This window comes from Halichoerus grypus, chromosome 1 (assembly GCF_964656455.1).
Source record: "Halichoerus grypus chromosome 1, mHalGry1.hap1.1, whole genome shotgun sequence".
Taxonomy (NCBI): Eukaryota; Metazoa; Chordata; class Mammalia; order Carnivora; family Phocidae; genus Halichoerus; species Halichoerus grypus.
This window is the reverse complement of record NC_135712.1, coordinates 97,797,188-97,809,323: the sequence shown is the minus strand read 5'-3', so window position 1 is coordinate 97,809,323 and position 12,136 is coordinate 97,797,188. Positions and strand designations below refer to the sequence as shown.

General features: G+C 44.8%; 1 protein-coding gene across 4 annotated transcripts; it reads right to left on the bottom strand.

The window, feature by feature from the left end:
- Positions 1–963: 963 nt before the first annotated feature.
- SLITRK3 (SLIT and NTRK like family member 3) lies at positions 964–10,564 on the bottom strand. Of its 4 annotated transcripts, none has more exons than XM_078069591.1 (3): positions 9,345–9,944; positions 6,311–7,455; positions 964–4,662 (listed from the first exon to the last, which is right to left on the bottom strand). In XM_078069591.1, the coding sequence occupies exon 3, from the start codon at positions 4,639–4,641 to the stop codon at positions 1,702–1,704; it is 2,940 nt and encodes a 979-aa protein (XP_077925717.1). In that variant the 5' UTR covers positions 4,642–4,662; positions 6,311–7,455; positions 9,345–9,944; the 3' UTR covers positions 964–1,701. The 4 variants fall into 4 exon arrangements, with proteins under 4 accessions (XP_077925717.1, XP_077925727.1, XP_035939477.1 ...); XM_078069601.1 differs by lacking the exon at positions 9,345–9,944 and adding an exon at positions 9,115–9,265; XM_036083584.2 differs by lacking the exons at positions 6,311–7,455; positions 9,345–9,944 and adding an exon at positions 10,393–10,564.
- Positions 10,565–12,136: the final 1,572 nt, after the last annotated feature.

The window sequence follows — 12,136 nt, the reverse complement described above, 5'->3', positions numbered from 1 at the left end:
TGTGTGTGTGTGTGTGTGTGTAATTTTACTGCATGTTTTAAAAAAAATAATAGCAGTTTCACTTTCCTTTTTCTTTATGTCATTTACTATCTTAAGGTGCGTGGATCCTTGATTCCTTGATTACCTCGTCTATATAATCCTGTACTTCTTAGTAATCTCCTTACTTTATTTTCTCCCAATCACAACCTGCCTAGGAAAAATGGTGCATCATTGGGTTTCTGAATTTGAAATTCATAATCCAAGAGTAAAAACGAACTATATAAATCAGATTTTTTAAGTCCCAATTGTATCCTGGTATGTGATGGGGTGGTAGGTAATAAGATTTATCAATATCACAGTGCATCAAACTTGTTAATAAACTAGCTTTCTGTATAACAAGTAAAAGATTTAAAAAAAAAATGGGAGCATGAAAGGCATGGCATAGCTGGAGTTTAAGGTTCAAGCTTGGTATCCTCTATATATAATGTATTATGTTTTTCAAAAACTTTTTATTAGGAAAGCTATACCAGACGCATAATCACTATACAATGATTAAACATTACCTTTACAATTTATAATCACTGAAATTACAGAATAAATATATGCACATTTCTTTTGAATCTTTGTGTGTGAGAGAGAAAACATTAAAAGTGCTTCCTACAAAGCTGTTAGTGATATATACCCAGTTGCTTTTTTATTTTTTTAATATTATATATATATATATATATATGTATAAGAAAGTGCAGATGTTCTCCAAAAAATCTTGGCATCAGGATGAAGTGTCACAAAGAGGGTGCTCATCCCTAGGTATGCTTCCAGCTGTTAAACCACCAGGCTTCCACTTCAGTAGGATCCAACCTAGAATATGACTTTTCCCAGGGTGGTAGGAGAGAGCTGTACACTAGGGGTGAAGGGAAGATGAAGCTATGAAGAGTAGAGGAATAGATCAAACCCAAAATAATTAGATTGGGTTGAAAAGGAATGGGGTGCGTGTGTTTGTGTGCGCATGCACGCACACATGTGTACATTTGTGTGTGTGTGTGTGTGTGTGTGTGCACGCGCGCCTGCACCAGAAGGAAGAGGCTGCAGGTTTAGGGACCTAACTGTGTGCAGGGATTTGTGATTTGCATGGGGGTATGTGTGTGACAGAAAAAAGAGTGGGTGAGAACATTCGAGCAAGACCCGCCCCCTCCCTCCCCGTCTTGCAGTTTCCAGGCATGCAGCAAACTGCATTGTTAATACATGTACAGAATCTGTGCCATGATGGGAGGAGGAAAGAAAGCCACAAATGTCAATTTGTTCCCCCCCACCCCATCAAACAAAACTACAACTAAAAAAAAAAAAATTACTGAAAATAAAAAGACACATCGAATTTTACTTAATTAGGATCAATACAATGATCCCCAATATACCTTATACATGGCACAGTCAAAGTCTCAAGTTTCAGTATAAAAAATAATGATAACATTTGCTGGCAAAAGTCTGCGAAGGCACTTCATTGATTAATGATCTGAGTATGGCCCTTCCTCCAAATCACATCTGAGAGGGGAGAGCATACATCTGTATTTTCTAGTTATCATGCGATTTCAGTTCTGTTCAGGGCAGGGAAGTTTGTGAGAATGGAGTTATTGGGACAAGTGTAAAGGGAGCAAGGGATATATTTCTTTTATTTTCCTTTTCTTTTGGAAAAAAAAAAAGCACTAATTTATTTTTCTTTTATGGTTAGAACCTATATGTTGTCTTCTCCAGGACTTCGAGGTAATCCGGCTTGGTTTGAAGTTTGGCCCTTAACTCGAGGTAATCACTTTTTTGGGTTTGGTGGTCTGTGAAGCCCTTTCCAGCCGAGAAGAGAAGGGTTTCTTTGAGCCTGGCATCCTGCTGTAAGTCTGGGTATTGCATGCCAGGAGGGTGGACGTGCAGTTCCTTTAATTTGGGCACAGTGCCATAGAGACAATCCACGAATCCCACTGTGCAGGGGGCTGGCTGTGGCCTCTCTCGGTCTAGTAGCATACTGCCACCACCACAGCCTCCCCCAGGAGGAAACAGCACCACCCCACCATTCTTCTCATGGTGGCGGAACCCAGCCAAGTCTCCCCCAGTTCCCGCAACTACCCCTGAAACCCCACCAACTGCTGGGTGGTGAGGGTGAGGGTGATGGTGATTCACCGTCACTATGGTGTTGAGCTGGGAGCTGGACACTGCCAGGGCCCACTCTTTTTCTTTTTCCAGCAAGGTCCGGTAGTTGCTGTGGTTCTCCTTGGGTGTCTCAGCAAACTGCTCACTTCCTAGGAGAACCTCACCTATTCCTGGTTGTTGTGTCCCAGGACCCCCTCGTTCTGCACTCCCTGCCTCCTGGACTGATGAAACAGCCACCTCCTCCTCCTCGCGAGGCTTATAGATGGGGTTGTTGCACATCTGGGTAACTGGGTGGGGGATGTACTCATATACGTGGCCCACAGGAGGAGCCTTCTCTGGGGAGGAAAGAGTTGGTCTGCCCCCACCTCCACTTCCACCTCCACCACCTCCACCATCCTCAAAAAGCCGGTGGCATTGCATCTGGATGCCAGTAAGGTCCACACCTTCTTGCCTCTTGCTTCTAAAGGGCAGCTTCTTCCGGCGCCGTCGGAGCACATAGGCAAAGAGGCCTGCAGAAACAAAGACTGCAGAAAAAAAAAGAACCAGCAGGCTGAGAATCAACACAGAAAGTGGCACGGGGCCTCCAGGGGGCGAGAACTCATAAGGTGATGCACTTGTTGGCCCCCCAGCAAGGTGAGAATCTCCAGGCTGGGCTGGGGATGCTCCAGCTGGTGGGATGTGCAGCATCTCTGGGCAGAGAACTTCCAGCTCAATCGTGCGCACATCACGGTGGGTGAGGTTCTCAGGGCTCCTGCAAAGCACATCACCCACCACACTGACTGAGCTGATGGTTTCAATCCACTGTTTGAAGGGGACCAGGTCACAGGTACAGTCCCAAGGATTCTCATTGAGGTCTATCTGGACAATGGCATTTAAGTGTTCTAGGACACCAGCCACAGGAAGGTAGAGGAAGTAGTTCTTTCTCAGGTTGAGCCGGGCCAGGGATGTGCCTGCAAAGGCGTCTGTTGGTAGGGTCCTCAGCAAATTATTGTTGAGGAATAGCAGCTTCAAGTTGGGCATGAGGCTGAAGGCTGCAGGCTGGATTTCTCGGATGACATTGAACTCAAAGTACAAGTAGTGCAAACTCTGTAGGCCCCGGAACATGCCTGGTGTCAGCTTCTCGATATCGTTGCCATTGAGAAAGAGGCTCTTTAGGTTGGGCAGGTTGATGAAGGCTCCATCCTGGACATAAGAAATACGATTGTTTCCCAGATGCAAGAGATCCAGGGAGGAGAAATTCCAAAAATCAGAACGGTATATTTTCTGAATCAGATTGCTACTCAGGTAAAGTTTCTTGGCATTCAGTGGCCTTGGAAGAAGTTCAGAAATGTTATTAAATCCTCGCTCTTTGCAGTTGACAGTCAAACCAAGGTCGTTGATGTGCAAATTACAGGTACACCCAGTGGGACATATAATGGGAATGGGTGGTCTGGTCTGGTAAGGAGCAATGGGAGGTTGGTTTGGACCAGGGTATAAAGCTTGGGATGTGGAGGGTGGCCTTGGTGTTCGGGGCTGTTTGGTGGGCTTGGGCTGTTTATTTGAGGACTTATATTCAACAGAAGAAGCAGTAAAATGGACAGAAGACAACATTGAGGAAGGCTTAGTTGGCCATGCATTCTCCTTGCTTGATGACAAGTGGGGAATCCCCAAACTAGCCTCCACCTCAGAGTCAGACAACAGGGGACAGAGTTCTGTCTTCCTGATTTCTCGCAGGTCCTTTCCATGGAAGTGGAAAGGGGTCTCACAGGTGATGTCTCCCACCAGGGCGGTGTAAGGAATGCGTTCCAGCCAACTCTTCAGTTGCACTATCTCACATGTACAGTTCCAGGGATTTTCTTCCAGCTGGAGCTCCATCAGGCTTCTGCCAATGTGGTCTAGCATTCCTCGGTAAAAAAGAACCTTTAACCTGTTTCCACGTAGGTCCAGATGGGTTAAGGAGACAGTCTTAAATAAATTGGTTGGAAGCATGGGGATGAGATTATCATTTAAAATCAGAACCCTCAATTTACTTAGGTTCCGAAATGTCCCACTCTCAATACGTTTAATGACATTGTAATCTGCCTGCAGATATTCCAGACTTTCCAAGCCAAGGAAGGTGTCATTTCTGAAGATATCTAGTTTGTTTTCATGTAGATATAACCTCTTTAAAATCTTCAGACCATTGAAAGCTCCTGATTGAATGTCCTGCAATGCATTGTTCCCAAGGTTAATGGACACAGCGTTGTTCAAATGAAGAAAACTGTTGGTGTACAATTTCCTCATTGAATTCCTTTGCAGATACAGTTTAAAAGGTCTTGACCAGAACTCAGTAATCTGACTAATATTTGTAAATCCTTTACTGTCACAATGTATATGAAAGAGGCTTTCTTTAACTTCACAGTAGCATGGATCAAAACAGGGCTCATCTATTTCCTCTGAGTCCTCTATCAGGGGAATTGGGGTAGTCCATCCTAGAGCAATTGTGCTTAGAAGAATAATCCACAACATCCTTCCTCTGTGAAGCATCTCAGCTATGGAAGGTTTCATCGTTCGTAGTTGATTACAAAACTGCAACAGAAATAAAGATGCAGATTTTTAGCCTTTACTCATATGCACTATTCTAACTGACTCCTACATTTGGAGCTTTTTAAGAGTGATACAAACTTTAGCAGTTGTTGAACTGATACTCAAAATGATCTGTCAACATGCTTAATATGACTTGTATTTAAACTTGGGTGACTTTGAAATATTGTGCCATGCAATGACATTTTCCTAAACCAAGCCATACTTGGTAAAGGGCACATCATACTAACACAAGCAGCCTTCATTGCATCTTACAGCAATCAAATGACTGGTATACAGTGATGCCTTTTAGATATAGGCAGATTCAGTAATAATGGCAGTAATTTGGCCATTACACCTGTTTGCCTACTAAAACTCACATTGATATCAGAAGTTCCCATTACAGATCAGATTGGGATTCTGATAGAAAATAAATATTCTTTAAACTATAGGTTTCTACTCATAAAAAGATATAGCATACCACAAAGTTAATAGATTAGAGTGTGATAAAGTATGAGCCCATTGCTCAATATCAGATGTTGAGATGTATAAGATGCTTGATATCTCAGGAAAACTTAAGATTTTGTTTAAGAGATGATCACAATGTACTTAATTATAGTGTATGCTCAGTATCGTAGTATACCCCCACCCTCTTTTTCCCAAGCACAGATTTTTAACATCCCCTTCAATTAAATAATTTCTACATAGGTGTATCATTTGGCTATTTAAACCCTTTAGGAGTGATTAGCCCTTCTAAAGAAGGAGCCCATGCAGTTGTCAGAGTTAAAGATAATGATAGCTAAAGGATGCTGAGCCTGGGAGTGTCTGTATTAAAACACTTGCAGAGCTTAGTTTGGAATGTGTGTCTGTGCCTTCAAGATCAACTGAGGAACCCTGTAAAAAGCTGGAATGGCAGGTGGCTGGTTAGAAGACAGTTGGGTAGTGAAAGGCAAGAAAAGGGTGGAAACCTTGATTCTTACCTGCTGATAAATGATCTATCACATGAATTACATTTCAAAGAAAGACATCATTCTTTTCCAATCAGAAGAAACAAATACTGTGCACTATTCTAATAATACAGAGCCTTTCTCTATGGCTCTCTTTCCTTGCTTTATATCATCAGTATATGAAAATGCGTACATAAATAAATTATATTAATGCAGTTTTATTAGATTGCCCTTTCTGAGTCACTGAAATATCAATCAAAATTGAATGATTATTTTTAATCAATAAAAATAAACCAGAATTTTTAGCATATGTTTGCTCTCCACACGTAAGATACATACATTAAGGAAATATTTTGCCAACCCTCTGAAAACACAATGATATAATTTATAGGGAGAATGAAAAGAATAAATCTTCACATTCAACTTGCATATAATGTACACAGCTGTAAAGAAAGGAAGACCCATGAGAAAGCAAAGAGAAATCCGCCTCAGGCATGCAATACTCAATTTTTAGAAACAATTAAATGAAAAAAGAGAGAGACAGAAGGCAGATGAAGCTACATTGCAGTATCAGTTAGTCTTCCCTGTCTCCCTTATAAAATATTAAAATCTACTTAAGTTCTTTCTTCACCATTTTTTAAATGTTTTTCTTGTTTCTGAGGTCCTTGAGATTTAGGTATGAAAGGCTCCAGATGTCTTTGACTTACCTATTTTGCAGGAGATTTTTTTTTTTAAGAATTGAACATTGGAAGGAAAAAAAAAAAAAAAAGCTTGAGTTTAAGGATTCTCTCTCCCTCTCCCTCCCTTCCTTTTGCTGAAGCTGAAGCAAAGGGGGATAGAGGGGGTGGGTGGGGGAGACGAAGAGAAAAAATAAAAGCAGCAAGCTTGAGACGTGCTGGGAATGCAATGGGCCTTTCAATGGGCTTCTTTAGGATGCAGAACTGCCGCTTGGCACACTCAATAGAGAAGGGAGGAGAAGGGGCTGCAGCAGGCTTCCAGCTCCGCTGCCGCTGCTGCCGCCGCCGCCGCCGCCGCCGCCGTGGTTGCTCTCTCTGGGTACCGGCAGCACATCATTGGGCACTGGGAGGAAGGGCGGGAGCGAGGCAGGGAGGAAGGCAGTCTCAATCCCAGTGCAGAATCTCGGACTTCTCTTGTGCTGGCTTTTTTTTTTTTTTTTTTTTTTTTTAATATGTGCTGTAACCCTGGATCCTGCTTTCCACGTCACGAAAATGAGCTCCAAGAAGGGAACGCGCTTAGCTTGGGGTCGGGAGCGAGCACTAGGAAGCCCTGACTATACAGAGTGTGTGTGTGTGTGTGTGTGTGTGTGTGTTCTGTTTAAGGGATGAGGAAAGAAGTGGAGGGGTTCAGATAACAAATTGTCAAAATAAGAAACAGGAAAGCAGAGGCCAACCTAAGGGAAGCATTCCTCTGGTGGGGAAGGTGGAGGGGGGGAGGAGTGTCGGCATTTTTTTCTTTTTATTATTATTATTACTTTTTTAACTCTCAAGGAAATCATCTCCTGACTGTTTTGTTCCTCTGGTTTTCAGAGCTCCTCTCCCTAATGTAGACAGGTTGTAAAGTAAGATTATCTTTCGGAATTATCCTTTTCATAGCGCAGACACTCCTCTCCAAAGACGGGGATAAAGGGAAATTCAGGTCCCCGAAGGAGAAGAGCTGGATCTAGCTGATTCTGCTTAGGTGTCCCGAATAAGAGCTCAGGCAGCCTGAGCGACTTGGACCGAGTTTCTCCTGCATTTTGCTTCGATCTCTTTGCACCAGGAATCCTTTTGTTGTGCTGCAGCTCAAAGCCTTCGATTTCCCCTGGATTCAACAGCCATGTGTTTGCTTCCACCTTTTTAAAAACAGAGACAGGCCAACGCAGACCACTTGGTAACAATGGCACATTTCACTTTCTTCTACCGGGAAAGACTTCGTGGGGATAGGGGGCAGCATTTCAGGGTTTAGATTTTTTTTTCCTCGACACTCCCCACCTCCCCCCCCCCTTTTTTTGGCCCAAATATTTCTCCGTGATATTTGGGGAAAGAGGAAAATAGGGAGTCGTGAGTGGGGGTGGGGGGTGATTGAGCGAAGACGTTGCAGTGAGGAGGGGCCACCAGATCACAGTTCACATGAACCCTCTAAGAAGGTTCTGACTGTAGAACTGGCGGTTCTACAGTCCTACCTACTAGGACGAAAGACAGCTTAGTAGGGAAACTGGAGAGAGGCAAGTGTGCAGCAAACGTGTCTAGTTAGCGGGAACTGTACGGCATCGATTGCCCTGCGCCCCCACCCCCGGCCCCCGCCGGCCCTCCGCACCAATCCTGTAACCAACTCCTGGGGAAGGGAGGGACTTTCTGGTTGCTAAAGAACTGGACTGAACCTCAACTGCCCAAGGACTCAGTTATCGAGTAGAGATGGCTTTCCCTTAAAGCGCTTTTTACAAAATCAAATTTTAAAGAAAAAAAAAAAAAACATCAATTCTTTACCATTCTAAATATATATGTCACTTAATGCAACATAAACGTTCCTTAAAAGTCAGTCATATAAGATTTGCATTATATTTTGCATTTAAAATGACCGCACAAGTGTCCACCGCTCCAGAGTAGCTAAGATTGGAAACAGCGATCACAGACTTAGTAAGCAGGAAGGCAAGATTCTCTAACACTCTACACCCTTAATATTCCAGACCCACCCTATTTCTCAGGTCGCAACTGAGCCGACCATCACCAACAGCCTGAACTCAGAACCAGAGCAATCCCATCTCCTTCACCAGCTGCCAGCCTACCCCCTCCCCCACCACACACACCACCTTTGGTACCCAACGTGCAAAGGCGGTGACTGTTTCACGGATCATATCAGAACCCATGATGCGATGGAATCGATGGGTAACCGGGAGGCTTCCCCGAGCTTCCCGGTGACGGTAAATGACCATCACTGTAATCGTCCTCTGTTCTCCCCTTAACTACATCCCCTCAAGTTCTTGATTTGGTCCATGTCCTAAAGGCTATTTCACCCTTTTCTTTTCCTTTATCTCAGTATAATGTGTCTAAGTGATAGGAAGAGCTCCAAAAGTTAGGGGATGAAGGGCCCTGAAGCCCCGGTTTCGCCCGCTTCCTGCTGGGAGCGCCCGGCATCATTTGTCCACGGGGAGGACAAGAAGCCCTTTTTCCCCACAGTGCCCCCTTCCTATCTCCCCCTCCCCTTTGCCGGATCTCCGAGCCCACTAATCTCTCCATATCTAAGATTAAATATTCCAACATGGAAGCAAAACAATCACCCCTTAGAACAAATAATTAAAATGCTGCATCATTCATTTTCTGAAGAGGTCTGAGCCTTCCACAGATCTTTTTCTAATCTGCTGTCTCCAGGCGAAACGCACAATGGGTATTTTTAGAAATGGAAAATGATTAAAACCTCAAGCCGTTTTCCTTCTTTTACAACATGAGCGAGCGACCCACTAGGGGAGGGGCCCTTCGCTCCGACACTTGGCCTATTTGTTGGAGTTACTTACAATTTCCTCCCCCAGAAAAGGGGTCCGAGGGTATGTTAGTCTCCAGTACCATTCCTTCTACCATTGTCCTTACAACTAAATGATCCAGTTCAAAAATGCAACAAACCTCTAGCACCTGTGAGCCTACAGAAGACATCGCTGCCAAACTCTATATGCTCTACAATGCACATCCTACTAGCGAGAAATACTGGTTTCAATTAGGCAAAGTAGGAAAGGATGGCGGCGAGTACCTATCCATGCAGAGCGCTCTAGATCTCCGAGATTTGCTCCGAGGGGCTGCCCAGCGGGAGGTGCAAACTCTCTGGGAGGCTGAACTGTATCCATCGTGCCGTAGCCTTGCAGTTTCTCTTCCTCAGGCCACCAACTTTCAGTAAGGCCACCAAATCACGCTTGTAATCCTTTTAAGTGTTTCCACCTTTGAGACTTGAAGGGAAATGGTCGCTGCATACCAATGGGAGAGCCGGGCGCTCACCTAGCTTGACGTTGCCAGTGACATGAGAGCTCAGGACCACAGTTCCATATACCTTCAATGGTAGACAGGCAGAGCGAGTGTCCTAGGACTGGGTTCTTTGACTTAAAATCTCGGTGCTCTCGATTAACTGTCGAGCTTCGTGGTCCCTGAGAGTCCTGGCTCGGTCTCTGGGTTTTTTTTTTTTTTTTTCCTTTCTCTTTCTCTTCCTTGCTTCCTGAAAGGTTGTCACTCAGTGCAAATCCCTCCCCAAGGCCTCCTTCGATCTGAGGAGATGGGACTAGCACTTATCTTCTCCCGGTGTCTTTGCTCTTGACCCTTTAGGTAGGTAGGAGTGGGGGTGGGTGGTGTGTAGATGAGAGAAGGGGGTGGAGAGGGGCGGGAAGGAGGCAGGAAGGGGGCGACTAGATCCCAGATCCCAGCATTGGCCAGACGGTGAAGCGGGGGGGGGGGGGGGGGGAGGGCCGGGGCGAGAGGGGGGAAGCGGGGGTAGAGAGAAAAAGAGAGGATACAAATACAACAGTATGGCTGTGCACACCAAATTCGACTTGGATTTGCGAGATCTCAGGCAAAGCACGAAGGTGAAGCGATCCTGTTGGCAGAGAGTGAGCCCCCTGACAGCTCACCATTCAAGCACCCTCACTTCTCGAGCGCGAGAGGGCGGGGGGGGGGGGGCGGGGAAGGGGACCGCGGAACGTTTCAGGCCAAGGAGACGCTCGCGGCGGCGGCATCTTTTAAGACTGACCTGCTTTAAAAGTGCCACTTTAATGGCCTAGGAAATAACTAAAATCGGATTACACGTTACTTACCAACGTCTGCACCCAAACTGGGAGCCCCAGATCGGGTTTTAGGAGGCAGTATACGAAACGCCGGGCTGGAACCCGAATGCAAATCCATCAGCTGCTGCCCCCAAATCGCGCACGCAGGAAGCGGCGCTCGGGAGCCCCCAGATCAGCCCATCGCCGGAGCCTCCGCCAGCATGTGCCCCCTCCCCCCCCGCACCCCCGGCCCCTCCTCCGCGCCAACTGTGTAAATCAGCCGCCGCAGTCCTCTATCCGCGCTTCGCAGGCAAATCCCTGCTTAGGAAGCAAGGAAGCAAGTGATCTCTCTCTCTCTCTTCCTCTCTTATTCTCTCCTCTCATTCTCTCTCATCGCATTCTCTCTCATCTCATTCTCCATGGGTCACAATCTGGCAGCTCTACAAAGAGAAGCCCTGTAAAATTGAGTGGCAGGAAGTCAGCATTCTGTATCTGTGGATTGATTTTAACTTTTATTTGCAAATGAGAGGTGACTGTTTGGAAAATTACAGGCCAGGCCCGAGGGGTTTGGGCGGGGTCATCAAATTAAGAGCATCTGAGCTGTATTGATGGGCGGTATCGCTAAACGCCTCGTAGAAGCTGTTTCCAAGTGATTTACAGTGCCCCCCCACCCCGCTTCGTGATACATAGGTGACATTTTGGAAGTACACAGATTTCCTCGTCTGTTTACACTCACCAAGAGGGAGGAAAATAAAACTAGAGTGAGGGGAGGTGTGAGGGGCGTTTGCTGGAGAGATGCTGTATACTATTTTGTGACAAATTAAATGAGGACACTTGAGCAATTATTGCACCTATGTGAAAGTATTATTACAACATTATATACCCACTGGAGGCGACCATTACCCCCACTGCAGTCATACTAATGCAGTCATTTAATGTTCCATTCAATCTGCAGTGTAAACCAACGCAGTTTTTTTTAATAGATCTCTTTCATCAGCGACTGTGTTGGAGAGAGGACAATCTTCCACTAACTTCCAAACTGAATAGGAAGTAGTCCCAGGAATCATCTTTGTATCTCTTGCCATTCCTAACCGAAGTGAATGGAATAAATTGTCCAAGACAAGCAAAGTTGTGTAGCTAGTATAATGTAGACATAAACTGACCTCAACCCTCTTTGCAAAAGCTCTCAAAGGAGCTAACTCAACCCTTACAAAGAGTACTCTCTTTTATATATGAAAATATGCCTGGAGGTATGATTTTAGCCTTTATTTAATGGATTTTCTGTATACTATGTTACACCATTGTTACTCTATGTTATATACATATTATACCACAAGTCTAGTGTCTGTATTACCTTCATTAAAAGAGAGAAGAAGATGCAACTGTTCAGAGTGAAAACCAGGGGCCTGTGGAATTCTTTTGGATTTTGTACATAAATTAGCCAAATTCAGTATGGCAACTGTGTTGGTTGTGCATAAAGTGAATTTAGATTGCTTTTTAAACATAATGTTTCCATTTGTTCTTCACAATGTTGTTCTTTAAGATTATTTAGATTAATAGGGTATCTATAGGGACCTAGAAAGTGGTGAAAGCAACATGATAACGAAACATGCTTTTATTTATTTTTATTTTATTTTTTAAAGATTTTATTTATTTATTTGTCAGAGAGAGAATAAGCAGGGGGAGCCGCAGGCAGAGGGAGAAGCAGGCTCCCTGCTGAGCAGGGAACCTGATGCGGGGCTCCATCCCAGAATCCCGAGATCATGACCTGAGCAGAAGGCAGTTGCTTAACCGA

Coding starts and splice junctions, on each gene's coding strand:
- SLITRK3 (XM_036083584.2), bottom strand. CDS start 4,641: ATGAAACCTTCCATAGCTGAGATGCTTCACAGAGGAAGGATGTTGTGG.